Source organism: Rhopalosiphum maidis, chromosome 3 (assembly GCF_003676215.2).
Source record: "Rhopalosiphum maidis isolate BTI-1 chromosome 3, ASM367621v3, whole genome shotgun sequence".
NCBI lineage: Eukaryota > Metazoa > Arthropoda > Insecta > Hemiptera > Aphididae > Rhopalosiphum > Rhopalosiphum maidis.
In genome coordinates, this window is record NC_040879.1 from 3,027,968 (window position 1) to 3,055,758 (window position 27,791).

General features: G+C 28.0%; 3 protein-coding genes across 4 annotated transcripts; all 3 read right to left on the bottom strand.

The window, feature by feature from the left end:
* Window positions 1-667: 667 nt before the first annotated feature.
* LOC113560029 lies at window positions 668-1,345 on the bottom strand. The gene has a single exon (XM_026965810.1). It carries the CDS (start codon window positions 1,343-1,345, stop codon window positions 668-670), a length of 678 nt encoding a protein of 225 aa, XP_026821611.1.
* Window positions 1,346-2,367: 1,022 nt separating this feature from the next.
* On the bottom strand, window positions 2,368-11,723 carry LOC113560030. Its single transcript, XM_026965811.1, is given in 5 exon segments — window positions 2,368-2,510; window positions 2,569-2,717; window positions 3,138-3,390; window positions 11,462-11,495; window positions 11,637-11,723. Coding segments are annotated over 5 exon segments (666 nt in total).
* Window positions 11,724-15,910: 4,187 nt separating this feature from the next.
* LOC113559832 (calpain-A-like) lies at window positions 15,911-27,208 on the bottom strand. 2 transcript variants are annotated; one of them, XM_026965600.1, is made up of 16 exons: window positions 27,037-27,208; window positions 23,335-23,409; window positions 23,079-23,274; window positions 22,927-22,996; window positions 22,123-22,240; window positions 21,925-22,059; window positions 20,213-20,393; window positions 19,980-20,137; window positions 19,646-19,893; window positions 19,413-19,570; window positions 19,074-19,294; window positions 18,958-19,000; window positions 18,736-18,877; window positions 17,566-17,693; window positions 17,310-17,505; window positions 15,911-16,026 (listed from the first exon to the last, which is right to left on the bottom strand). In XM_026965600.1, exons 3-16 carry the CDS (start codon window positions 23,268-23,270, stop codon window positions 15,941-15,943), a joined length of 2,076 nt encoding a protein of 691 aa, XP_026821401.1. In that variant the 5' UTR covers window positions 23,271-23,274; window positions 23,335-23,409; window positions 27,037-27,208; the 3' UTR covers window positions 15,911-15,940. The 2 variants fall into 2 exon arrangements, with proteins under 2 accessions (XP_026821401.1, XP_026821402.1); XM_026965601.1 differs by lacking the exon at window positions 23,335-23,409.
* Between the last annotated feature and the right edge of the window lie 583 nt (window positions 27,209-27,791).

Below are 27,791 nucleotides of genomic sequence, written 5' to 3' on the forward strand. Positions count from 1 at the left end.
AGTTGTTAGTGTAAGACTTATTCATTATTTTTGTTTAGGAGTGAGGTAATGACTTGTGTCAGAAGAGCAATCAATAGGTTTGACAAGAGATTTTAGTTCACTTATGAAGGAGGACATGAGTTGAGTTAGGTCGGAAGGAGGAGAGGGTTGTGGTGGTTGACTTGAAGTGGCCTGAGCATATGTTTTAGAGGGGTTAGAATCGTTTTTTCCCGGAAGGGTAGCGGATGGGTGGCTTTCTTTTACATTATAAGAATTAACATTAGGTTTGATTGTATCGTGTAAGAATTTACTTTGAGTGATAGGTGATTTTCGGCGCTGGAGTTCCCTGTAGACCTTGCAGCCGCGGTAATTTGCTGGATGATCTCCCGAGCATATTATACATTTGGCAGGAGAGTCTGGTGATTTAGTGCATTCAGAATATGGATGGTGCGCGCTACAACGGACACAGCGTGCTGAGTAACCACAATACGCACGGGTGTGACCGTATTCTTGGCAGTTTTGACATTGACTGATTTGTTTCGGCTTGTATGGTTCCTCAACCTTGATTTTTGTGTGTAGTAGAGAAGATAGTTCGTATATTTGGTGAGAGTGGGGGGTGGGTTCTAGATCGACAAAGAACAGTGGGAGTGGGTGCTTGTTGGTCTTGTGCAGGACGTTCGTCACTTGTCTAGACTTCGAAGAGTCGCGTTTCGAGTTCGGATTTTATTCTTTCAGTTGGCGTAGTAGGGTGGAGATTGCGAATAACTATTCTTGTAGGCTTGTCCTCGGTAAGTTGGTATGTGTGGTAATTAGCGTTGTGTTCTTTTAAATAGTGAATTAGAAGTCTGTAAGAATCTGGATTGGCGGTCTGTATTTTTAAGCGGTCGGCGCTGGCTTTGCAAAAAAAATTGTCAAATCCAATAAGCTCAATTAAGGTTGAGCAGAAGCTTGGGTAGTCTGTGATACCTTTCATAAATATCGGGGGAGGTGGTTTGACGAAGGGCGCAATGATAGGTTCAACGGGCAGCGTGGGCTGGTCGAAAACCGTGTCCGTAGGTTCAGGTATCGAAAGTGATTCGTAGCGATTACGTGTTGAGAAGGAAAGTTTTTTGGTTTTTGGTTGAGCAGTTTGTAAGGAAGAAGGTTTGGAAGAAGTAGAACCGGATGAAGAACTTGACAGATTTCTTTTACTTGTTTGCGTTTTCCAATTGTCATTTCCGGAGCTGTTCATGGTGTTTGGATGGGTGTTACTGCCTAGATTTAATCTTCCTGAGTTCTGTGATTCTGCTAGGCGAGCAGGCTGTAGAGTGTTGGTGTTTTTATCGGGTTTGTTGTTTATATTTGGTGCATTATTTATCTTGGGCATAATAAGTGTGCGAAGGTCGCGGGCCGCTGGCCGGCGAGTGCGATAGCGTTACCTATCGAAGGCGCACGATAACTATGTAATCGTACTTGTCGAAAAAACGTTGACAAAACTACATTTTGTAGTACGACGTAGACATCAGTGAAAACTGAGGGTTTAATTATTATTCGATTGATGCAACTTGGCGTTAGCTATTTAATGAACATATTTTTTTTTAAAAAATTCGGCTTAATAAAGACGAGAATAGCGGCGAGATACGGAGCTAATATAGAGAGGTGTGCGTCGTGCGCAGTGCGGACGGTGACTGTATCGTAAGGTTAGTTTAGGTTTATAATCGCGTGGTGTGAACTATGGAAAGTTGCAAATCACGATTATTATTAGTACACATACGGACTGGAGAAGATAAAATATTAAAAACATAATATAAGAGGGCGATACAGTACTAATTTTGTAAATAGCTAAATATTTAACAAAAATATGTAATATAAGTAAATTATGTAAAAATATCAACCATAGCTTAAAATAATCAGATAGTCGTGTAACATATTTCTATAAAATAATCATTATTATCATTCGCGACAAATACATAAATACATACAAAACCGCACCCTAATAATAACTAACTCGTAACTCATAACTCGTCGTTAATATTTATGAAGTTTATTTTAAATTTATCAACATATTTGACTTATTAGAATTTATAATAAGTAAATTTATATATTGATAAAGACTAGAGAGGTACCTACTTACTTACCCAATGTTGAAAAAAATTGATCTTTGATAAATTAATTTAGCATATAATCCTTTTCGTAAGTATGTGCACGAACAATCGGATGCCGAACACGCAAAGGAAAATTGTCCACAGTTTATTCGAGTCAATAAAAACAATCGACTGAATTTACACGAAACGAGTAAATCGATAAGAGACTATATACGTAACGTTAGAGCTGTAAGACTACACTAAACCCGTGATCGGTTCTCCAGTCCAGTACCCGAGTATAAATTATATATACAATTAAAAAATGTTACTGTAGACAATTTTTAGTCACATCATTCATATGTTTTTTATTTTCTATTCTAGATTTAGCTATTGTCAACCATTTTCCAATCATGGAAATTATTTCATCATCTTTAACGACATTTTGGAATTTAGATTGTTTTGTAGCATCTAAAATACATTTTTATCATTATTATTCATCAGTTAAAAATGTACTTAATAACGTTACCAAAAATTATTCTGTTGATCAATAATGAAGAAAAATTGTATTTATTTTTTAATCCAAAATAAGTAAAATCTTTTAAAACATGATCGAAAAAAAGTTTTTTCATTATTTTTCGGAGCATATGTTTGGCTGATTTTCCTCCTGTTCTCATACTTAAGTATCTACATTAAATCATAAAGTTAATAAATTAAATTAACATTTTTATTATAATATTTACCGGTTGATTATAATTATAAATAAATATATTTTCTTTTATATACTTTCAAATTATTTGTAAAACAAATTTTTTGAAATAAAATTATATTTTTCACTATTTCAGTATTGTTATCATTTTTAATTTTTTTGAATAAATATTTAAAAATCAAATATTGGACACATTACTCATGTGTATACTTTATGATTACTTATTAGTTATAACATTAAATTATTATATAATCAAATACTCCTAAAATTAATCTACTTTTGAATAAAAAAGTAAAAATTTATGTTGCCATTTAAATTGTTATTTTCAAAAATGTTAATATTTTTTGAAATACCAAATGTTTTCTAATAAAATAATCAATCAATATAGCATAATTGAATATACAACTTTGTTTTTAAAATCGTATTCATTAGCTTGTAGTTCTGTTTCTAAATTGTTTAATTCATTGTGGTTCGGTTCAGGCCAAGCAGTTACAAAATAATCTATTTCGCATGAATTAAAAGTACTGATATTAGATTAACTTGAATTGGTAATCGCCTAAATTATTTCTTGTTGAGTATCAAAAATGTTGGTAACTTCGACTTTTAAGTATGCCTGATAGTTCAAAATATTTTTCAATACAGCTAAAAAATACATAGTACAATATTATTTGATTCATATTATTATATTATATTCAATATTTGATTCATTATTTTCAATTGATTTAACCTCTGGTATTACTAAACTATTAACAATTATTATTTCCTCATCAGAATTATTATCATTCATTATCTGTTTTTTACTTTGTATACCTGGAATCATAGGCGCCGACTCCACGGGGGCAAAGGGGGCGATCGCCCCCGTGCATTGATTTAACGGAGGTAAAAGTATTATTTCGCCCCCGTTGTGTATAATAATAATTATTTGGTTAAAATACCAGATTATGACATGAAAATATTCATTAGAACATGAACATCGACGATTGTATATTTATATAAAACCTAAATATGATCATCGATAATAATTATAAATACTAAAATACTATAGATCGCTCACTACTATTTGGTTTTATGTTTGGTCTAAAAATACATCTGTAATTTCAATTATTCCCGAAATGTAGAGACAGAGCTGATTTTATTACTTTTATAGTATACTATTAATACTATATAAAAATAAAAACATGCATGATAATATTGTATAGGCATTTTATAAATTATAAGCAAATATATTTATAGATTTTAGAATGATATTTTATTATTGTTAGTTATTACTGTTCCTACGAAGTGTACTATTCGAAGATTATAACAATAAGCCATTAAGGTAAGTGTTTATATTATAAATCATATTGGAACAAATGCAATTTAGCGCCTACGCCGTTTTTCCACATTTTTACGTACGCACCTATCTAGTTTTTGTTAAAAATAGTTATGGCAAAATCAGATTTTAAAATAAATTTTAATATTTAATTTTTTAAAACTTTTGTAGGGCATTACAAATAATAATAAAAGTAATTCTTCAACAAATAACAATTATGTCTATGTGGAAATATATACAAAAAAAAAAATATCGAACTTGACTCAAACTTAATTAACCACCAAATTAATTCTAATAGTAGTTCAACTTCAAGCGTTAATGAAAATTATGATAATCAAATTAATTCTGAAAATAATTTATCTACATCGACTACATTAGATTTTTCAAAACAAAAAAAAAGAACATTTTTAACATCTTGGTTAAACAAATATGACTGGTTAGAACATGATCAAATTAATGATAAAGCTTTTTGCAAATTATGTAAATCTATGAGTAGACTGAGTAGTAATAGCAATAATAATGTTTCTGTATTTATCTTGGAGAGCTTTAATAATTGGAAAAAAGCGGTGGAAAGGTTTAATATGCATGAACGTTCAGAATTGCACAAAACAAATATTGTTAAAAGTTCTTTTATTAAAACAAATGCTAATGTATATGCTCAAATTTCGGATAGTCATAAAAAATCTATGGAAGAATCAAGATTTGCTTTTGATAAAATATTATCTTCAATAGTGTTTTTGGCAAAACAAGGCGTAGCAATAAGAGGGCATACTGATGAATCTGCAAATTTCAATCAGTTATTAAAACTTCGATCGGAAGATTCGACTGAATTAAAAAACTGGTTAGGTAGAACTACTTATAAATGGATTTCCCACGATATAACAAATGAAATTCTTAGTATACTTTCAAGAGAAGTCATTAGAAACATTATTAAAAAAATTAAAGAAAATACATTTTATACTATTTTATTAGACGAAACTAGTGATATTACAGTAAAAGAACAAATTTCATTTTGTTTAAAAACAGTGAACATAGAATCATTTGAAATTGAAGAATATTTTATAGGATTTTATGAAACACCTAAAACTGATTCTAATACTCTTTTCAATATTTTAAAAGATATTCTATGTAGATTAGAGTTGAATATTCATAATGTTAGAGGACAATGTTTTGATGGTGCTAGCAATGTTTCTGGAATTCACAAAGGATTACAAGCTAGAACTAAAGAAATTGAACCTAGAGCGTTGTTTGTTCACTGTCAAGCTCATTCTTTAAATCTTGTTACCCAAGATAGTATGCGAAATGTAGAAAAAGCTAGAGATATACTAAATTTTATAAGAGAATTAATTACATTTATCAAACAATCACCCAAGTGGCTATCTTGGTTTAAAATGTTACAAACAGAAGAGAACGTGACTGCTCTAAGACCGTTTTGTCCAACTAGGTGGACGTTACGATATTCTAGTTTATTATCTGTTATGGATAACTATAATGAACTATTGACATTTTTATCGGATTTTTCAAAAACTGAAAAGAACGATGCAGGATGTAAAGCAAAAGGATTTTTAAAACAATTAAAATCTTCAGATACTTACATAATGCTTAAAACAGTAATTAGTATTTTTAAACATATAGAAACAACAAATACAATATTACAAAGTAAATCTTTATACTTTAAACTTTCCGTACAAATTTTGAACACTTTGGAAGATACTATTTCAAGTATGAGAGATACATTCAATATTTTATGGAAATCTACAAAAAACGAATGGTCAGATTTAAAACTAGATCTACCAAAAGAATCTAGAAAACGAAAAATGCCTCTTAAATATGATGATAGTACATCCCAGTCCTTTTTATTTACACCTGAAAGTAAATATAATAAAATATATAAAGAAATTATTGATCATATACTATCTGGTTTACAATTAAGATTTAATTCTGAAATTCGAATGTTTTTAAGTGATGTTGAAATGTTTTTTATTGATCCAAGTATATCACCACAATTAATTTGCGAATTTTATAAAGATGATTTAAATATTGATAAACTAAAATTGCACAGAGATATGTTTCATGATATAATTAGAGGCCAAGGCTTAAATGTATCATCATTTTCAGATGTTTTAAATATTGCTAAAGATAAACCACACTTGGTCATTCATTTAACCGAGCTAAGAAAATGCATACAATTGATATTGACAGTACCAGTCACAACGTGTACTACTGAAAGATCTTTTTCTATGTTAAGAAGATTGAAAAATTATATGAGAAGTACTATGACACAAAAACGTTTGAATGATTTGGCGGTTCTTAATTGCCACAAAACAATTGTAGAATCTTTGGACTATAGCAAAATAGGAAATAATTTTATAAATAAGTGTTCAACAAGAAAAAATACTTTCGCATTAAAATAAATATATGTATTATAATATAACGTATTGTATAATAAAAAATTATATTTTCTATATTTTCATGTAAATAATTTAAAAGAAATAAAACCAATAAAGAAAATTTAAATAATATACATGCATAATATTTTATTTTGTACCCTATAGGAATATTAAAAAAGAATTACGGAACAATCAGATAATTACCCCTCCCGATCAGCAAACTATAGAATTTTTTTTCCGATTAACAGAAGAATTTGCCCCCGCGCTAATATCTAAAAGTCGGCGCCTATGCCTGGAATATATTCTTTATCCTTATCATAATCATGATCAGCTAAGTAAATTGCAATAGACAAAATATAAATAAAATAAATAAAAATTAAATCTTAATCATAAATAATGTACCATATACAAAAATGAAAAGTCTCATATTTAAGTAGGTAATACAATTTAATTGAAACATAATAAAACGCTTACAGAAATCTGACATAGTGTCCTCCGATTCTGATGATGATTGTACTTTTGTCAAAAAGCTTTAGTTTTATACATTTTAGTTTTGAATTTTGAATCCACAGTACCTATCACCATTATTAATTTTGCACTTTTAATTATTGATTAGGTGGATTAGGTATGTATAAAATATGTACAAATTGTACTTATTATTAAACAAATTATTAAATATATTAAGTAGAAACCTCACACAGTTATTAATTATTAAAATGAATAATTGGTGTAGCTACTGATATATTTTCATCAATAGGTAACACGGCATATTTAACTTTTATATCATCAATATTCCACATTTCAACTTTTTTAGAATAATTACTTATTTTATAAACTCCTATGTCAGAACTTTTTATTGGTTTTTTAAAGAAACATTCTATAGTTTCAAATTTTCTACCTAGTATAACTTCTTTCTTCAAGTGTAAATTATAACAAATATTTACTATTTTCATGATGTTTGAACATAAGTTTTTTAAACGTTCGCCGGTGTTACTAAATTTACGTTTTTTTTTTGTGCTGGAATCCCTTCTCCTGGTTCTTGTAACACTATTTTAGCTCTATCTACTCCTAACTCTTCACGCATTTTAGAAATTAACTTCTAGACGGTTAGGTGCGCGTGTTCGAAAAGATAAGTAAAACAGTTGTTCCAACTCTCGCAAATATTATTTGTACGATGTTGACTGTTTATCGTAGCCTCGTGAACGTTCCATACTTCTAATGGAAATAACGGTTTATTATTTTTAAATTTTATATTCATACCTTTTCCTGATTTTCTATATGTACCATTGACGTATGTGGAATCGAAATAATCAAGAACCTCTGTAGCTTATTTTGTACAAACCGTCTTTAAATATTTCATTCTGTCGTAAACTTTATTTATTGGCAAAAATGCTAACCCGTCTAACATGGCAAAAAAGTGACTTAATGTATCATCCATCTTATATTTGGCTTGTAATCCAATTTCTTGTATTTTGCGATACGTATTTTAATACAAGTGATAAAAACAACCTTGTATACAGACGTGTTCGCCGAGAACACACTGAGCGGCTTGTACGTATAGTAGCCTATTCAAAATCTAAATTTATAATTTGTGGATCTCAGTTCGTGCTCAGTCCGCACGTATATTGTCTCGCACACCGCTTATCTGTTCCGATAGTATAGTCGTTAGTGCTCGCCGTTGCGCCCTGCGCTCATTACGTTATCAAGCTGATGGTAATGTTTAACTTATCGTACCTCCCAAGTTTAATAACATCATTAACTAGCTATCAAAATCACCATGAATAATAATCAACCAAACAAACTTAATAACATAATTAAAAACAAAACGAACCAAACCGCTCCGCCGATTACTATCTCAAAAACAATTACAACAACGAATTCAAAAGCTAACACTTTAGATTCTGGATGGTCAACACAATCAAATAAACGTCTATACTCCAACTCCTCAAACTCACTATCCGAACCCTCATCTCCGAATCCGAATATGGATATAAATGGTAAACAAAAAACATAAAAAAAGTCTTTGCTTCACGCAACAGTTTCGAACCACTTGCCCAAGATGATCCATTTGACCCACCTACTACTGAAAACATTTTTACAAACTCTCACCAAAATGATGCTGAAAACGATATAATGGAAAATGAAAACACACCAATTAAACCTCCTTCGCCTATTTTTGTTAAAGGTGTCGAAGATTTTCCCGCACTATGTACAGAATTAATAGAGCTTATAGGTGTTGACAATTTTATATGTAAATCTTCAACAAATTCTCTGAAAATTCAAACTACGGACCCTAATGCCTACAGAGTATTAGTACGTTACCTTAAAGCTGAAAATTCTGAGTATCATACATACCAGCTTAAAGAAGAAAAACCACTTCGGATAGTTATGCGTAACCTCCACCCATCCACGCCTCTAAGTCTAATAAAAGAAGAGTTGGAAGTTCGTCTCTACGAGGTAAGGCAAGTTACCAATGTACTACATAAAGTCAATAAAAATCCCCTCCCCTTATTTTTCGTTGATCTCGAACCAACACTGAAATCCAATGAAATTTTTAAAATGTCTTCACTACTTCATTGTAAAATAAAAATCGAAGAGCCGTACAAACCGAAGACAATCAGCCAATGCTTCAATTGTCAACAATATGGACACACCAGAACCTACTGCGGCTACCAACCCCGATGCGTCCGCTGCGGAGCAGATCATCAGTCAACTGCTTGCCCGAACCCGCGCGATGATCCTCCAAAATGTGCTCACTGTTCTCAAAATCACCCAGCTACAAGGGCTAAACAATTTATAAAGAACTCCAACGTCGTAAGAAATCCAGCTCACCAAGTAATCGATTACAAAATAATTTTAATATTCAAACTACTAATGTACAAAGTAGCCATCCACCTGTTCGCACTTTCCCAAATCACCCCTCTCCTCAAACGCAAACTTACGCTCAGGCCACGTCCAATACACCAGATTTCGCTGCTCCTCCTCCTTCTACTGATACTCAGCCGCCTGATTTAAGCAAATTATTAACTAATTTTTTAGACGAATTCAAAAATGTTATAAAACCACTAATTTCTCTATTAACTAAAGTAATATCCAAGCTCCTGGACAAATAATGACAAATAATAACTACAATAAATCTGTCACCGACGATTCGCTCTTAATACTTCAATTTAACGCCAATGGACTAAAAAACCATGCCCTTGACCTCGAAACCGTATTAAACCACAAACGCATTGATGTTGCCCTCATTTCTGAAACCCACTTCACTAAATTCTCCCATATACATATCCCCGGTTATACTCTAATTAAATCAAATCACCCCTACAATACCGCGCATGGAGGCGCTGCTATTTTTATTAAATCTAATATTGAATTTTATCCCTTACCCAGGTTTTCTCAATCCTTTCTCCAATCTTGTGCTATTAACCTAAAATTAAATAATACTTCACTCACCATTGCTGCTGTTTATTTACCCCCAAAACATAACATAAAAAACACTCAATTCGCCGACTACTTCAACTCATTTAATAATAACTTTATCATAGGTGGCGATTTTAACGCCAAACATCAGTCATGGGGATGCCGCGTGAATAACCCCCGAGGAGTCACCTTATATAACTATATAAACACTAAGAGATTTAAAGTTCTAGCCCCTCCTGATTCTACCTATTGGCCCTCTTCGGCCCGTAAAAATCCTGATATTCTTGAAATCTTTGTCTCCAATTTACCGAACACTTTGTTCCACTATACTAAAAACTTACTCGATTTAAATTCAGACCATTCATCAATACTCCTAACTCTCAATACTTCTCCTTCTGTTAAAGAATCCAACAAATTATTTAACCAATTCACAGATCATGTTAAATTTCACGAACTAGTCAACACAAAAATTAAGCTAAACACAAAATTAAAATCACCCAATGACATAGACCTAGCGGTCCTCAATCTTACCAACATAATACAAACTGCAGCATGGTCGGCTACAAATACAATGCCAACACCTCCTTCTGCAAACTCACTTCCTGAATACATACGCAACAAAATTGTAGAAAAAAGAAGAGCAAGAGCTCTATACCAGCGCACGCGTTTATCTTCCCTTAAATATAATTACAATCAACTAGCTAATTCACTAAAAAAACTGCTCACTGTATTTAAGTCAAACATATGGCAAAATCACTTAATGAAACTCACTCCCTCAGACGGTAGCCTATGGAGAGAAACAAAACAAATACTTCGCTATAAATCTCCAAATCTCCCTATTAAAAAATCAGATGGTAGCTTAGCTACTTCGGATATCGAAAAAGCTGAACTTTTTAAGGATCATCTTGCTAATACCTTTCAACCGTATGCTGATATCATAGACGCTGAAAACATGAAACAAGTCGAAACGTTTTTAAATACCCCCCTCCCAGTGTCTCTCCCTGTCAAGTCATTTACACCTAATGATGTAAAATATGTTATACAAAAATATGCTCTAAAAAAATCACCAGGCTACGATTGCATTACTGCTTCCAACTAGAGCCATAGTTCACGTCACTCATATATTTAATGCTTCACTCAGACTTTCCTATTTTCCCCTACTATGGAAATTCGCAACTATAATCTTATTTCCAAAACCAAACAAACCACCTGACCTACCATCATCTCACCGTCCAATCAGCCTTCTCCCTTTTTTCGCCAAAATACTGGAACGGCTAATTCTGAAACGAATTCTCCCAATAATTACTGAAAAAAATATTCTTCCAAACACCCAATTTGGGTTTCGCGCTTCTCACTCGACTATCCATCAAGCACACAGAGTCGTAGACTCCATTTCGTATTCCTTGGAAAAAAAACTGTTCTGCAATTGCGTGTTTCTAGACATCTCACAAGCATTTGACCGCGTATGGCATGACGGGCTTTTGTATAAACTTAAGAAATTCATGCCTCCCACCTACTATTTACTTATTAAATCTTATCTAACAGATCGGCATTTTCAAATACGCTACGGTTCTGCATTATCTGATGTAGCAGTTATCAATGCTGGTGTTCCCCAAGGGGGCATTTTATCTCCTATTCTGTTCAATATCTTCGCTTCTGATCAACCAACTACCCCTAATACATCCGTAGCAGACTACGCTGACGATAAAGCAATAATATCTATTAACAATGATCCACTCATAGCGTCATATAATCTCCAAACTCACCTTAACTACATGGAAAAATGGTTTACTAACTGGCGATTCAAAGTAAACCAAAACAAATCTGTTCATACTACCTTCACCATCAAACATGCTTCCTGTCCTACAGTTTTTCTATACGGTATTCCTATTCCTTACTCTCCAAAAATCAAATATCTCGGGCTCACTCTCGACCAAAGGTTGACCTGGGCTCATCACATCAAAATCAAAAGATTAGCACTGAATCATCGTCTCCGTATCCTCAAACCCTTATTAAGCAATAACTCTACCGTCATTAAAACCAAAATTCTGATTTACAAAACACTTCTCAAACCCAATTGAACATACGGACACCAACTTTGGGGAAACGCTAAAAAGTCTAACATATTGAAAATTCAAACATTTCAAAATATCGCTCTCCGAAAAATAATGAAGCACCACCCTACGTATCTAATCACACCCTTCATACCGACACCAAACTCAAAACAATTAACGATGAAGCCAAAATATATTATAAAAGATTCTATTCCAAACTAATTAACCACCCTAACGAACTCATAAAAAACTTATCTACTCCTTCCATACCTGGTAATCCCCCTAGACGCCTGAAGCATAAGTGGTGTCGTGATCTCTTAAGATAAACTAAAAAAAAAAAAAAATCCACAGAAAGTGCCATCAATGGGTGGCTTTTTTCATCAAATTTCCATGTCAATCTTTGTAACTCTCATCATATATGCTTATTGTGTCAAGTCGATACAGATTGTGTATTACGTTTAAAAATAAAAGAAAAAAAAATAATTTGTGGATCTGGATAAAATTCTCAATTGTTGCATTCTTTTAGAAATACATTAAAAACTTCTCTGTAAGTACTATAATTTTTTTTTTTTTAAGAAAACAGTAAACCGCAGTTATCAATAATAATGATAATTTTTTTATGAACATACAAAGGTTACCTATATAGTTTTGTTAGCAATTAGTGTTTGAACTTAACTCTACCGAAATAGCTAGTAGATTGATACGCATTATTCGAGTTCAAAAGGTACTGTTTCTTTATTTTGTCAATATAAAACTCGATTATTTAAATATGGCGTAACAGAAGAATGTGACACAACATTTTTATAAAATCTTACTATTTAGTGATAATTATTACGCCGTTGGTAGGTACTCAGAACCACACAAAACATTTATGTGTGAACACTATATTATACTGTAAGTAAATATAATTGTATTAGTATTATTATCATATAAACAATATGCTCTAATATATTATGTTCGACTTGGTATAATAAATACAAAATATATGATTAGATACAAAATAAACTGTTGTTTAATATTTTAACTTTGAATGTTTTATAATTGTTAAGTTAGTATAAGTACAAAGTTTAAAAATATTATTTGATTACCTATTATAAATACATTTAAAATAAAAACACGAAGGTTGTACTTAAACTTTCTTTAAATATAAATAAAATAACATCGTTACATATCGTTACACTAATGACAATACCACGTAACTGATATAATATTATTATTTATAATTATTATAGGTAATATATTTCTATAATAATCATTATAAAACTATTTTGATAATAATAAGAAAACGCCTCGGTGTCTCGCCGATCATTCTCTAGAATAAACATGCTGTCGTAGTTCAGCTACAACTGTAAGCAATAAGCTATAAGGTATATTTAGGTATGTATTGATATACATTGAATACATGTCATAGTGTCGCGGTAAAAATGTCGTAAACACAAAAAAGCCGCGAATACAAAAATATCGCGAATATGAAAAATATAATAATAATATTATAATTAGGGTTTGGATTTATATGTATTTATGAAATCAAAATATGTATTTTAATAATAGGTAAGATTTATTTATTAATATTAAATTATATAATATAGTCATATCCATATGAGTTTCTAACGAAACTGATTATGTTATGTTATTTATTTTACAGACTACAGAGTAGTACACATATACGTAAAACGAACACAGATTACAAACACGCACAACGCACAACAGTATTACTGCTCGTCACAGTGTTCGTTAATCGTTATCGCATTTATATTTTAAAATTAGTTACAATGATATTACGATAAGAATATAAGATATCTGGTATTTCAGCCGATAAAATTGTGCCAATAAATAAATATATCTATGTATCGAATAATTGTATAATGTACAAAATAATAAATTATATTTTTATGTTAATTGATATTGGAAGTTATACGAAATTCCACGCAGGTAGTCGTTAATTGATCGATTTTCATAATCATCACATATGGCTTAAAATCGAATTACAAAATCTTTGTGTGACTATATATCTGTAGTTTTTATTTTTATGTATCTTTACTTGAAATAGTTTAAGAATTTCAATAATTACTATTAAAATGGTACATTAGAATGTATGCAAATTAAGTGTAATATTATGATATTTTTATTTATTTATGACAGTATCATCAGTTTGATAACTTATATTATATAAAATAAAGTTTATTCTTTTTTACCGTGTAGAGAGTAGAAACTTACTCAATATATAAGTAGTAATGAACGTATACGATTTTTTTAACTGCTACTTTCGTGTAGGAACTTACGAATTCCCTTCACTGTAATATTACAACTTAAGTAGGTATTACACAAAATTGAAACTGCTGAATAAAAATTTGCTATGTTATACATTTGTTAGATGGAAATCACACACGTAGGTGTGATTAAGGAATGTTAAATAACATTCATAATTATAATATAATTTTTAATACTTTTTCAAAAGAAATTACAGTCTTTAATGTTGTGTAATTTATATAGAAAACAAATTAAAATATATTCATTTTAAACGGATTAGTTGTGCCGATAAAATAGGTAGGTACCTAATTTATTTTTTTTAATAAAGATTTTTGAACATATTTAATTTTCTCATTGTCTTTATTTAAGATCATAGTGCCTAACAATATTTATCAACTTAATTAAAATTTAAAATTTTTAATTGAGCTAAAAAAACTATTATCAATATTTGCAAGAAAAAAAGTAAATTCTTTGAGTTACACAAAAAAAAATTGATTTCATCAAATTCTGTTTTGCATAAAAATTTCTTTTTTTTCTTATTATGTTTTTTCTATTAACCAATCATTTCAATTTTAACCTTTCAAATGTACCAACTTGATTCAAATTGTTGTCAAAAACTACTTTAAAAAGTGAAATCAAAGCATTTTTTTCTATTGCTTACCCTTCAGATTAACAATGTATCAAAACGTATCCTACGATGGCATTGCTAATTTCATAAATTTGATATTATTTTCCATTTCATTATTTCAACCTAACATCCATAAGAAATTTTAACGTCATGAGTATTGTAACAATTCAATACCATTATACATTTTACTAGTTAGTTAATCAAATTGTAAGTATTAGTAATAGTATGTCACAAGTTACCAACTGATATTAACAGGCAATTGTAGATTAATAATTAAATATATATGCATAAATAATGTAGTACATTTAAATACATAGTTGACTATGTCTTTAAATTAAATATCATTTTTTTTATGATAGAAAAATAAATAAATCTATTATTTCACTGTGGATATTTGAAGTATTCTCTTATATTATTCTATTTGCAACAGCTATAAATTAATAAAAATAATTATACAATATAATTTGTTTCATGATTTATTATATTTCTACCAACTAATCCTCAACTAAATTTATTAAGGTTGGGTTATATAACCTATAAGATATGTACACAACTTTTTAAAATTAGATTTATTATAATAATTAAATTTTATATTTAATTTATAATCAAATATAAGAAAATCTCTTAGAAGTAGATTTGACATCAAAAAATAAAAATTTTTTTAATGAATATTATTTTAATAGATTTACAAGTACGTTTCAATAAAAAACGACTAAATTTCGATGTTGGATGTGTGCAGGAACAAAGCGAAAAGCTACGTTTCCAATATCAAAATGATGATTTTTACTCTACCATAACTTTCTTGAATACTCCTTGAAAAAACAATTTTTAAATAAGTTAATAAAAATATACATTTTACATTAAGTAACAATGTACAATTATATATAAAACAATTTCTAAATATTATAAAAAGCTCCAATTCAGTAAAATTATTTAAATAATAGATTTAGAACATAAAAAAAAAAAATTAAAAAATATTCAATATTGTATAGTATAATATTTTTGTTGATAAATTACATTATTATGAAGAACGCTCAATTAAATTAATAAACTATAACTACAGTATTGATAAATAAAATTTTCAAAAAAAAAAAAAACAAATATGTTCGTAAAAATAAAATAAAATTTATATTCAAAGCTATAAGTAAAATGTTTTTTCCACCCATTCTTCCAATGTAAATGAAGCCACATTTTTACTATCAGGATCACGTTCTTTAAATATGTCTAAAAATAAAAATTTAACTATTTATAATTCAGTAAAAAAAAGTATATATTACAAAATAAATAAATTTAAATTAAATGTGTCAACTATGAATTAGGTTAATAATTAAAACACTTAAGGGGCCTTGCTACTGCCGTCAATTTGAACTCAAAATACGTAAAGTTTTGACAAAATTAAAGTTAGTTTAAGATGTTCGATTTTGGTTCTGAAAAAAAATCTGAACTCTGCAAAAAATTGTCTATAGATCGAACGGAATACTTTGTAACAATTAAATCTTATATTCTAATGAAGTGGTAACAAAAACTTGAAAATATGAATTTTTCAAATCATAATATTAAATTTAAAATTAAAATTAAAACCGGAATGTTTCGTACGATCTACAGACATTTTTTTGCTGAATTTAAATATTTTTTCAGAATTAAGATAAGACAACGTTAACTAACTTCAATTTGTCAAATCAATAAGCAAGTTGTTGTAAAATTCGTTTATTGAATTTTTATTGTTATCGAGTTATTGACATATGCATGCGCGTACGAGAGTGTCAACCGTCGGTGACTGCAGCCGGTAACCGCATTGCATTTCACTTACACTAATAATTATTTACAACTAACACATACATCTCGAATGGCTAAGACGATGAACTGCATAAATGTTGTCCCTTAAATAATAACCGTAGCGAGGCCCCTTAATCGACTTTATCACTTTATCAGAGAACAGAACGTTAACTTTACAAATGTATTACCGTTATAATCACTAGTAGGTATTAATAAGAAAATCAAACATTAAAGCAACAAAAAAAAATGATAGCGTATGCAATTTAATATAGTTCCATAGATTAAGCTGATTAAAGGAATACAATTATTACATAAATCGATTATATTTAGACCTAATCGCTAACGAAATCATAGGACATCGGTTTGTTCAAATTTGATTCGTAAACAATTTTAGTATATTGGAATCAAAATGATTTTTAATATTTGTGTTTTAACAATAATATCAATGAATATAAGAATATTATATTATTTAAATTTAAAATTGTAATTATTGTATTATAAACACACAGTTATTGTAATCATTTTATATGTCGTTTTAAGATAAAAAAAAATGACATTCTATATCCGTCAATATATCTTCGTTTATACGTATTAAAAATTAACCAATCACCAAAAAATATAAATTTATCTATACAGATCATTCCCCTTAAAACACGAAGGCCCTCAGTTCTCTTAATAACTTACATTTTTTTCTATATTTATGATTATTTCTGAATCTAATTTTAACTAACCTATAGTGGTTTTAAGTTTTATAGCACACATAATGAAATCATCAAACATTATATATCCTTTTCGGTTCGCATATCGATGACACATAGTGTTTATGGTATGTGTTTTAATAGAGTAACCAACCGAATTTAATGCTGGTCTTAAGTTAAATCCTTTGATATAACCCTTGTTCTTTATATCGTATGATTTAAAAACAACCTACAACAATATAGAACATATTTTAAAATAACATTAATTTTTATTATATATGTGATTTACCTTCCAGTGTTTAATGTTCAACCATAATGATTGAAATTCTTTAAAACCAAGTTTACCCGATCTATCCCAATCCATCATAGCAATCATGCAACGACATACATCATTTGAAAATCGTATGTTCCCGGGTTCTATAAATATTAAAAATTTTAGTTAATAACGTGCTTAGTATATAGCTGAACATACAGTCACAAAAGTTTCAATTATTAAGATAAGTATTTGATATAAAATAAATCAGAAGGAATAATTGTTTGATAAATTTTCATATTTATTTTAATAATATAATTAAATATAATACATATAATAGTTACATTATTATAATTAATTATTATGATTAAATTAAATATGAAATTTTTACCTATTATAGGTCTTTAAAGTATTAAGAGTATCCGATAATAACTGTTTTAACGAATACATATTCAATTAAAGTACTAATACCATAAAAAATCTGAATACATAATAAATATTGTTATGAAGTTTGCTTAAGATCAATCATCCACTTTTTCAGAATTGTACACTTATTTTCTTATAAAATTTGTTTTTAAAATATAAAAATTGGTAAATTTTTAAACAGATATTATAGGCGATTATATAGAAGTAAAAAAATATATGATTATTTTTCTCAAGTAAGGGAACTTCATCATGAATTTAAATATATTTTTAAATGTATTAAATATTATAGTAGTGGTTTTCAACCTGTTCGTCGCGGCTCCCGACAATACAACATTACAATAAAATTGTAATACATTTTTTTTATTACTATCACTATATGAAAGCCAAAATCAAAAGCAACCGTGGCTCCAAAAAGGTTGAAAACTACTAACTTATAGTACTTATACCAGCTTTTTTTTTTTTTTGTATATACTATATTCGAAAAAAGGACATATTTTTTATTAAAATATATAATTCATGGACTACTGGACTACGGTTTAGTAATATCTGGGTATTTTTTTTATATTTCAGTCACATTACAGATAATTCTAATAATCATTAATTACTTGGACATTCAAGTATTTAGATTGTTCTATGTTAAACTCATAAACAGTATTCTATATCGAATCCCTTCAAACATATATCTAATAATCAGCTTGATTACAAGAATTGTAACTTAACGTAATCGGTGCCAGATGATCATTTTGTAAAATAGTTAATAATTTCATAGCTACCAAATACCTTGTTTCATGGCAACATCCAAAATATCCTTAAGTTCCATCCAATCGACCTCTTTATCACTCCCAGCTACTTTGAGGAAGTATTTTTTTAATTTTTCATTCGAATCCTCATTTTTGTTTGTGTTAAGTGCCAATTCTTTGAACTAAGAAAAAATGTATGGTTTATATAAGATTACTCTATTTTTCGTATTACAATAATTAATCATATTTTTTTATTATTTACCTTATAATTAATTGAACACATTCCTACTTCATTATCGAACTCCCTAAAAAAATACAATTTATTATAATACCGAATTATAGTTACGAAAATATATTGGAGTTCCTTCTATCACTTACTCCAAATTGTTTTTTTTTTCTGAAAATACCCTGAGTAAAAACTCCCCTGCTTCATTCTGGTTAGATGTACAAGGTACAATACAATATTTACCAGGTGGTATCTTTAGTCTCTTAGAAATTTCTCTTGGGTTGTATTTAAGAGAATGGAACTTATATAAAGCAGTATTATTGTTAAAAAAATCCATATCTAATGGTTTCGGCACAGACTTCGATTTGTTGAGCTAAACAATAAAATTAAAATAAGTATCATTAAAAATAATATTGTGAAAACTATGAAAAACAGTATTATTATAAAAGTATTAAAACAACATTTAAACATTTTTGTTTTTTAATACTTACATCAAACAATAAAAATTTAATTGAAAATGAATTCCCTTTCCTATTGCGTTGCCTGTACTTTTTCATTAATGAAATAATTACAGTGCACATATTCTCACTGTCATTATCATCGGGATCTTTTAATGTTATATTGTATTGCGGATTGCTTGAAAACGATTCTAAATATTTAATATTAAATAATTACTATACCACTAAAAATTATAATGGTTAACAACTATTTAAAATAATTGTACCTTGAGATATATCACATCCACCGGCGGTTGCGCCTCGAACCCATTCACCTTCAAATACACTCAAATTCCATTTATAGCATGCTTCATATTGTTCCCAGATTATATCGTCAGGGGCCAAGTTACAAATTTCTAATATAGAGAAATATTTGACAAAATCTTCGAATGACATCCAAAACTCTCCATCATTATCCATCACTAGACCGATAGATTTTTTTTTTGCTTGAGGTATTGATAACCACTCAACAGATCTATAAAACATTTTTAAAATCACTCATTAAATTAAAATATTTATAAATAATATAAAATAAGATGTGACATAAGGATAAAGGCTTACTCATCACTCCAGGGACCATTCCATTCATTTTCGCCCCAAGGATTTCGAAGTCTAATCAAGCTTATTGTACCATTTTTCTTATTTTCTATAGAAATACTAGTTATCTTGGTAATACTATATGCATGACCTTCATGTAATCCTTTTTCAGATACATCAATCTATAATTCATTATATACAAAAAATGAAATAAATCATTAACAATACTTTATTTTGTATAAAATTAAATATCTAACCATTTTTGAATTGAATATCGAACCACACATGAGCGATTGTCGTTGAATAGAATTTAGCATAATCGTTAATAAATCATGTGGTACATCATTTAAATCATATATTTCTGAAACACCTCCTGTGAAATCTCCCATACCCTCCATTGTACAACCTTCTTCCAATGCTTCATATGATCCGTGGATTCTAGAATATACATATTTTTTTGTTAGGTTATTAGATTTTGAGTGATATGATAAATTAAATTATTTTGCAATGAAGTGTGTGTTTTTGATTATCTCGTGTAAACGTTTAAACAAAAAAAAATTGATCTTTATCTTAGAGGGTGATATCTGGTAATTAATTGGATCTTATTTATATTTTGGAAAAATCAAAAGCAAAAATACTCAGTACTTTACAAATTTATTAAGATAAACAAAAATGAATGTATCAATAATTTTTGAAAATTGAAGGTTTCACTATATAGTAGGTTTATATTAATATTAACATTTATTAAACGTTACATAATTATAAAAATATTATTTCTTTTTTTTTTTAATTTGTATTTATGGGAAAAAAATGTTGAAATTTTAACATAAGGATTCTATTAAGTTTTTATTATAACAAATACAACATTTAAATAATAAGGTAACAATTTTTGAATAATCATTTAAAATTCAAATTATGAATTTATTCAGTAACAAACATTTACAAAATTGCAAAGTATACTATGCACTATATAGTATAAAATACAATTAGATACAATATTCCTCATAACTCATAAGTTTATATATTGGAAATTAAAAAAATAAATGTCAATAAACAGTCACAATAATCTTTTGGTTTTTTTTTCATTTAATTATTGTTCAAAAATATTGATTGTAGAACTCGAAATATTTTCTATTACTTGAATTGTTTTCTAAAAATTCTGAGAACAATATTCAAATATTTAGAAGATTAGTTTTAAGCTATATTAAGGTGTTAAATAGACTTCTACATTTTTTTAGGTTTGCTAAAAAAGGTGATCTTAAAATTGAAGCTTGATTAAAAAATTTTTTAATGCAAGATCCAACATTAATTGTTTTTATATCAATTTAAAACTATTAAAAATATATATAAATTATATATTTTTACAAACATCTGAAATTTTAACAAAATCGTAAATTAATAAAAATCATTTTGTAGTTAAAATGTATAACATTTTTAATTTTCATAACAAACAATAACATTTTAACACAATTTAATGAATAAATTTTCCTACAATAGGTAAATATAAAAAAAATTTGAGTTTAATTCCGAAAATATTATATATAGCTATAACGCTTGAAATTTGTATAAAGGTTTTTATTCATGCTGTTTATGGAGATAAATAGTTGTTTTAAAAACTCAAAAGTCTAAAAATATAAAAGTGCAATTATATTTAAAAGATATTCAAATTTCAAATTTTAACAAATTTAGATATTTCAACGAAGAATAACAGTTTTCATTATTTTATTATTATTCAAAAATAATATTTTACGAATATTATTATGTTTTGCTATTTACATTACGCCATAATAACATTTTCAAGATTTTAAAATTAATTTTAATGTTTTGCCAATTTATTTACATTTTAAATTGATTTAATTTCGTTTCAAAAATTAAAAATCGCTAAATGTACCGAGTACAGTGTATGCTTATGTTTTTAATGTGATCATGTAGTTTTAACTGTTTTAAATTAATCGTTCTAATTATTTACTTGGCATAAGCTTTTTCCAACAGAGCACTCCAAAATTCATTTTTCATTGCTGATTGAAGAAACATTAACTTTCCATCATAAGTCGGTAAACGATCGTCAATTACCACGTCCACCCATTTACCGTATTGCCAAAATCTAAAATAACCAAAGAATATAATACGATTCAAATTTCAAAGAAAAAAAAAATAATACATTTACCTAAAGTGAAATATACCCGCGTATTTAGTATAGAATCCTTGATCATATGGCACTACTTGATAAAAAAGTTTTTCGTTCAAAGTCAAATTTGCTATAGCAGCTAATAACCAACAGTCGCCTTCCGTAATAAAAAATAATGTTTACATTAGTTATGTTGTTATGTGCATAATATTTATAATTATTATTGATAAACTTTAGAATTATACATTACAGTGTCCTGAGAGGATTTACTCATTACGATATCTCATAAAATAACGGAGATATCATAATTCTGGTTTTTTAATTAGTTTCATAAGGACAATAAATATTTCATGTTTAAATGTTTTAATTTATTTAAAACATTTTAATTTCATTAATCTCCTGATTTTAATATTTTTGTCAGTTTTGAGAAAAAATTGTTTGATACGAACACTATCGTATTAAATAATTCACAGTTTTTTTTTCGAAATTACAAAAGATTAATGAAATTAAAATGTTAAAACATCAATATTTTCAGAAAAATAAACTACAAAATAGCTATTCAATTTTTATGAAAATAATTAAATAAAAAAATATATTTATTAACTTTTTTTCCAAATTACATTAAAATAAATTAAAATATGAAATATTTGTAGCTCATATCCTTGTGAATCTTATTAAAAAAAAAAACCAAAACTATGATATCTTGATTATTTCACGAGATATTGAAATGGGTAAATCCTTACGGGACATTGTAAATGAAATAAAATATTTCGTTCATAAATAAATATCAAGAAAAAAATACTCGTAAATAGTTAAAAATAATAAACTTATCCTTTTATTTACCTAATTTTCCTTGCTTTACATCAAATCTTGAAACTCCTTCCATGATAAATTGAGGATTTTTTGCAATTTCCTGATAATTACATTTTTATTATAATTCTATCGACTAATAATTGTTACATTTTTAACAGAACGTATATCAAATATTTTCTCACGTTTGGTCTTCGCCATTCAAACCGACTTTTTCGAAGATTTTTATGATGTATAGTTAAATCGTATGTGTTGAATTCCGGATCTGTGAATAGTTTTTTTTCTTTTAAGCATTGATTTCGAAGCACTTCAAAGTTTTGAACAAATTCAGCAGATCTTTGTCGAACACCAAAACCCCGTTCTTCGATATTTGACATTTTACTAAAGAATTTCATGTATTTGATGAAAAATTGTACAAAGAATAAATTTATACAAACCTACTTGTACTATATTGTTTCACTAGGATACAAGAAGAACGTACATGTAACGTATATAATATAGAATACGTATTACTATCTAAAACACATTAAATATGTAATTATTGTGTTCCTAAGAATAACATAATTGTATTTGAATTTAAAGGTCAATGTTTTTTAAATAATATACCAAATAAATAACATTATAATATCTAAACTACATACCTAGTTAATGTACCCTAGTTATTAGTTATTAATTATTATACATAAGATAACAATATTATTGCCATTTATACTTTTATTGTTTTGATAAAAATATTAATTGCTTAAATGATACTATTGAACTACAAAACTACAATTAGATTTAAAAAAATATAAATATAAATGCTATTAACAAAATGTTATGTTTAGAAATTTAATAAAATGTTCCTATTTTACTTATTCTTAACAAGACTGCCTTACAGTTTAATTATTCTTTGAGTAGGTTATATTATACATTTATTAAGAATCTCTAAAGTACACGATCTTGGAGTAAAATTTAACCCCAAACAATCTTTCAATAACCATATACCTTTTATTAAAAATAAAGCATCTGCAAAGCTAGGTTTTTTAAAACGCACCTGTCGAAATTTAGAGATGAATCTGCATTAAAGGTACTATATTACTTGCTAATCCGTTTGCATTTGGATTATGGTAATCTGGCATCCGCTATTTAGTAACATAAATCTAAAATTTAAAAAAATTCAAAATAATTTTCACAGATTTTTATATTATAGATATTTCATTAATAGAACAACTCATTATGGTTATTATATTACAATCCATTTTTAGATTCTAAACGGAGTAATGTTTTGATTATACAATGATGTGTGTTTTTATTTTTTTTGTGTCTGTTATCACGTTTTGGAGTACTAACAGATAACCGTGATTTGATTTTTGACTTTAGCCCCTCTTTGAAAAGGAAAATGAATTTAGTTGGTGCTTTGGGGGGGGGTCAAAAGTAAAAAATTTCCAGTAGTTTTCAAAAGCGTCAGAAAAAATCTTAAAAAAGTAACGGGAATTTTTACGCATAACCAGTTTTCGACAAAATCGACTTTTTTATGTTGTTGTAACTCAAAATCGAATTATTGTAAATACTTGAAATTTTCACCAAATATTTATCTTAGCGTAAACTATTTACGATTAAATTTTCAAAATATTTTGACTTTTTTAAGCTATTTATAGACAATTGAAATTTTCGATTTTTCTAATTTTTTTTTTTGAAATGCCTATAAAAAAATTTCCAAAAAATCTTTAAAATATAACGCAAGGTTTATTATAAGTTTTACTTATCGTAGTAAAAATCAAAAAATAAAAAATCGTTAGTCACAATTTTTGTTTATAAGCATTTAAAGTTTAAATATTTACGAAATATTATGTCAAAAACGCGAAAATTCGCAAGGAATTTTGAAGTTGAAAACTCAGAAAATTTGTATGATTTATGTATATATATATATAAGCTACAATTATAAGGTCGTTGTTCATTTGAGTAGCAATAAATAAACTAAACGTTATTTTTTTTCAATGTTATTTCTTTAATCAATGGTAATCCCATATTTAAACCGAAATATATTCGATTTTTGGGAATCAAAACGAAATTCATGAATGAGGAACCTTATAGCAACATATAAGGGTAGACAAAAAAGCTTTAAGCACCTCCCCCCTCGACTTTAAAAAGTTTGTTCAGTATAGTTTCAGAAATTAGCTGTTAAGGGTATTGGTGCCGGTCATTTATTAAGGAGTAATATTTAGATAATTTAATTCACATGTTCTATCGGCGCGCGTGAGACATGCATGTACGCGAGTGTGTAAATCGACATTAGTGTGAGCGCATAATTAGCGATGCTCGTGCTAGGTCTGTGTATTTGTGTGAGTAACAAGCACGATTAATGATAATTGGTCCGCGCTTTATTGTTTCATAAGAATTTTACAATTGACGACTTATTGTCTTTTGCTTTCTACGTCCAAAATAAAATGTTGAGTACCTATAGTTACGATATTATTTTTTCGCAAATAATTATATGATGTGAAAGGCAAGGCTAAATATTCAAATGAAAAAAAAAAATATGTCAAAATCGAGAAAATTTGCAAGGAATTTTGAAGATGAAAAGTATAACGTTTTTGTGATTAATACTTAAGGTTAAAAAACCCAATACAAGGTTCTCTATAACTTTTTCATCAAATAAATGAGCGTATGAAATTTAATATTTTACGAAATCACGTAAAATAACGATATTTTATAATTTAAATATAGGTAATAATATAATGCATCCTACTTGTTAGGATATTGCTAAGTGTATGTTGGTGTCAAAATATAATAAATATAGGAAAAAAAATAAAACAATTGAAATTTTGTTTGCCGTGCACTATACAGACTACTATTAAACAATAATTTGGTAGGCTTACAAATTATTGTTGGCCAGCGAGAGGGACTAATAAAAAATTATAATTTATTTTACTAATTCACATAGAAGTTTAAGTACACAACGTATATGTTATATTATGTATGTCATCTAAATAAATTAATAGGTCGGTACTTTTATTTTTTGTTCAAAATAATATAACACATAAACATAACTTATTTATTATTGTTATATGCAATATACACGAATACTTAAAATTATAATAAATATTTATATTTATTTAGAAAATCAGTTAAACATATTGGTTCCCTAAATATTTAATATACTTGGAAATAAGTATAATTAATAAAATTATAAAAATTTGGCAAGTGAATACATCTCTGCTATACGTACATTAGATATATAGTGGGTCACTGTTAATTTTGAATTCAATTACATAAAATTTTATACGAAACACGATTGTGAGCGGAAACAGAAATATTTCATGATATGTTTTTTTATATAGCTATTAAAATCATTTATTTTCCTTTTGCATTTATTATATTATAAGTATTTAACTATTACAGTGAAACTTGTATATAACGGACAGTTTTGGAACCAAAATAATTGTCCGTTATAGACAGGTGTCCGTTGTAGTCAGATCATTGTACAGATAACACAAGAACTGTACGGTAATTAAGACACTTTGAATAATCATAAAATTTACTCGATTTACGTTATACGATAATAGAATTATGGAAACGTTTTATGAAAACTAATAAAAAAAAGCCATTAGATAGTTTTTTTTGTATTTGTGATTTCGCAAACCAAATTTGGGAAAATTTGGACATAGATGACTGAAATTGCAGAAGTATTTTAACGGAGCGACGAAAAAGACAAACATTTTGTGGGGTAACTCCGTACCACTACACTCCACGCATCTAAACTCTAAATACTTATAACTCATAAAATACTCGCCCTAAATTCTATTTTTATGTATCAAAATTCAAAATACTCAAAAAATTATTCTGCTTTAAAATACGAAATTAAAACTTTATGTTGTCATTCAAAAAATTAAAAAACATAAGAAAATATTTAAAAATATAATATTTTAATAAAAACGTTGTTTTTTAACAACTTGAAACTATGTAAAAAAATATTTTCAAAAACATGAATACTTTTTGAAATAACGAGTGGTTCATGATAAAAGAATCACTCTGTATAATAACTAACTCATAACTCATTGTTAATATTTATGAAGTTTATTTTAAATTTATTAATTTACTTGACTTATTATAATCTATAGTAAATAAATATATATTGATAGAGACTAGAGAGATACTTACTTGCCCAATATTGAAAAAAATTGATCTTTGATAAATTAATTTAGCATATAATCCTTTTCGTAAGTATGTGCACGAACAACCGGATGCCGAACACGCAAAGGAAAATTGTCCACAGTTTATTCGAGTCAATAAAAACAATCGACTGAATTTACACGAAACGAGTAAATCGATAAGAGACTATGTACGTAACGATAGAGCTGCAAGACTACACTAAACCCGTGATCGGTTCAACAGTCCAGTGCCCGAGTACACGCCGCGGCTTGGGCGATCGGAATTTGCCGAGTCTCTGTGTCTGTGCAGTGCATTCTACGAATTTCACGGTTACGCGTGTAGGCGACTACGAAGTATAGCTGGTACGGTAGTGTACAACGGGCGTCATAGTATTATTATAAAACGATTTTAATGACAAATCGAAAAACACTATACGAAAAGACGATTTGAGTATTTAGTTACAAACAACGAAAAAAAAGAGATCAATTTACATTGGTTTTTTTGCCATGTATATATATACAGGATGATTCTTTTATCAAACAACACTCATTATTTCAAAAAGTATTAATGTTTTTGAAAATATTTTTTTACATAATTTCAAGTTGTTAAAAAACAACGTTTTTATTAAAAATTTATATTTTTAAATATTTTTATCCTTATAATTTTTTAAGTTTTTTACTTTTTTGAATGACAACATAGTGTTTTAATTTCATATTCCAAAGCAGAATAGTTTTCTCAGTATTTTGATACATAAAATTCGAATT

What these genes read in the sequence shown, in the direction of transcription:
- LOC113560029 (XM_026965810.1), bottom strand. Translation starts at nt 1,345, where the DNA reads ATGCCCAAGATAAATAATGCACCAAATATAAACAACAAACCCGATAAA.
- LOC113559832 (XM_026965601.1), bottom strand. Translation starts at nt 23,270, where the DNA reads ATGTCAAATATCGAAGAACGGGGTTTTGGTGTTCGACAAAGATCTGCT. An exon ending in TTGAATGGCGAAGACCAAAC is followed by an intron (nt 22,997 to 23,078) that starts GTGAGAAAATAT and finishes TGTAATTATCAG; the next exon opens with GAAATTGCAAAAAATCCTCA. An exon ending in TGTGTTCAATTAATTATAAG is followed by an intron (nt 18,878 to 18,957) that starts GTAAATAATAAA and finishes ATTTTTTCTTAG; the next exon opens with TTCAAAGAATTGGCACTTAA.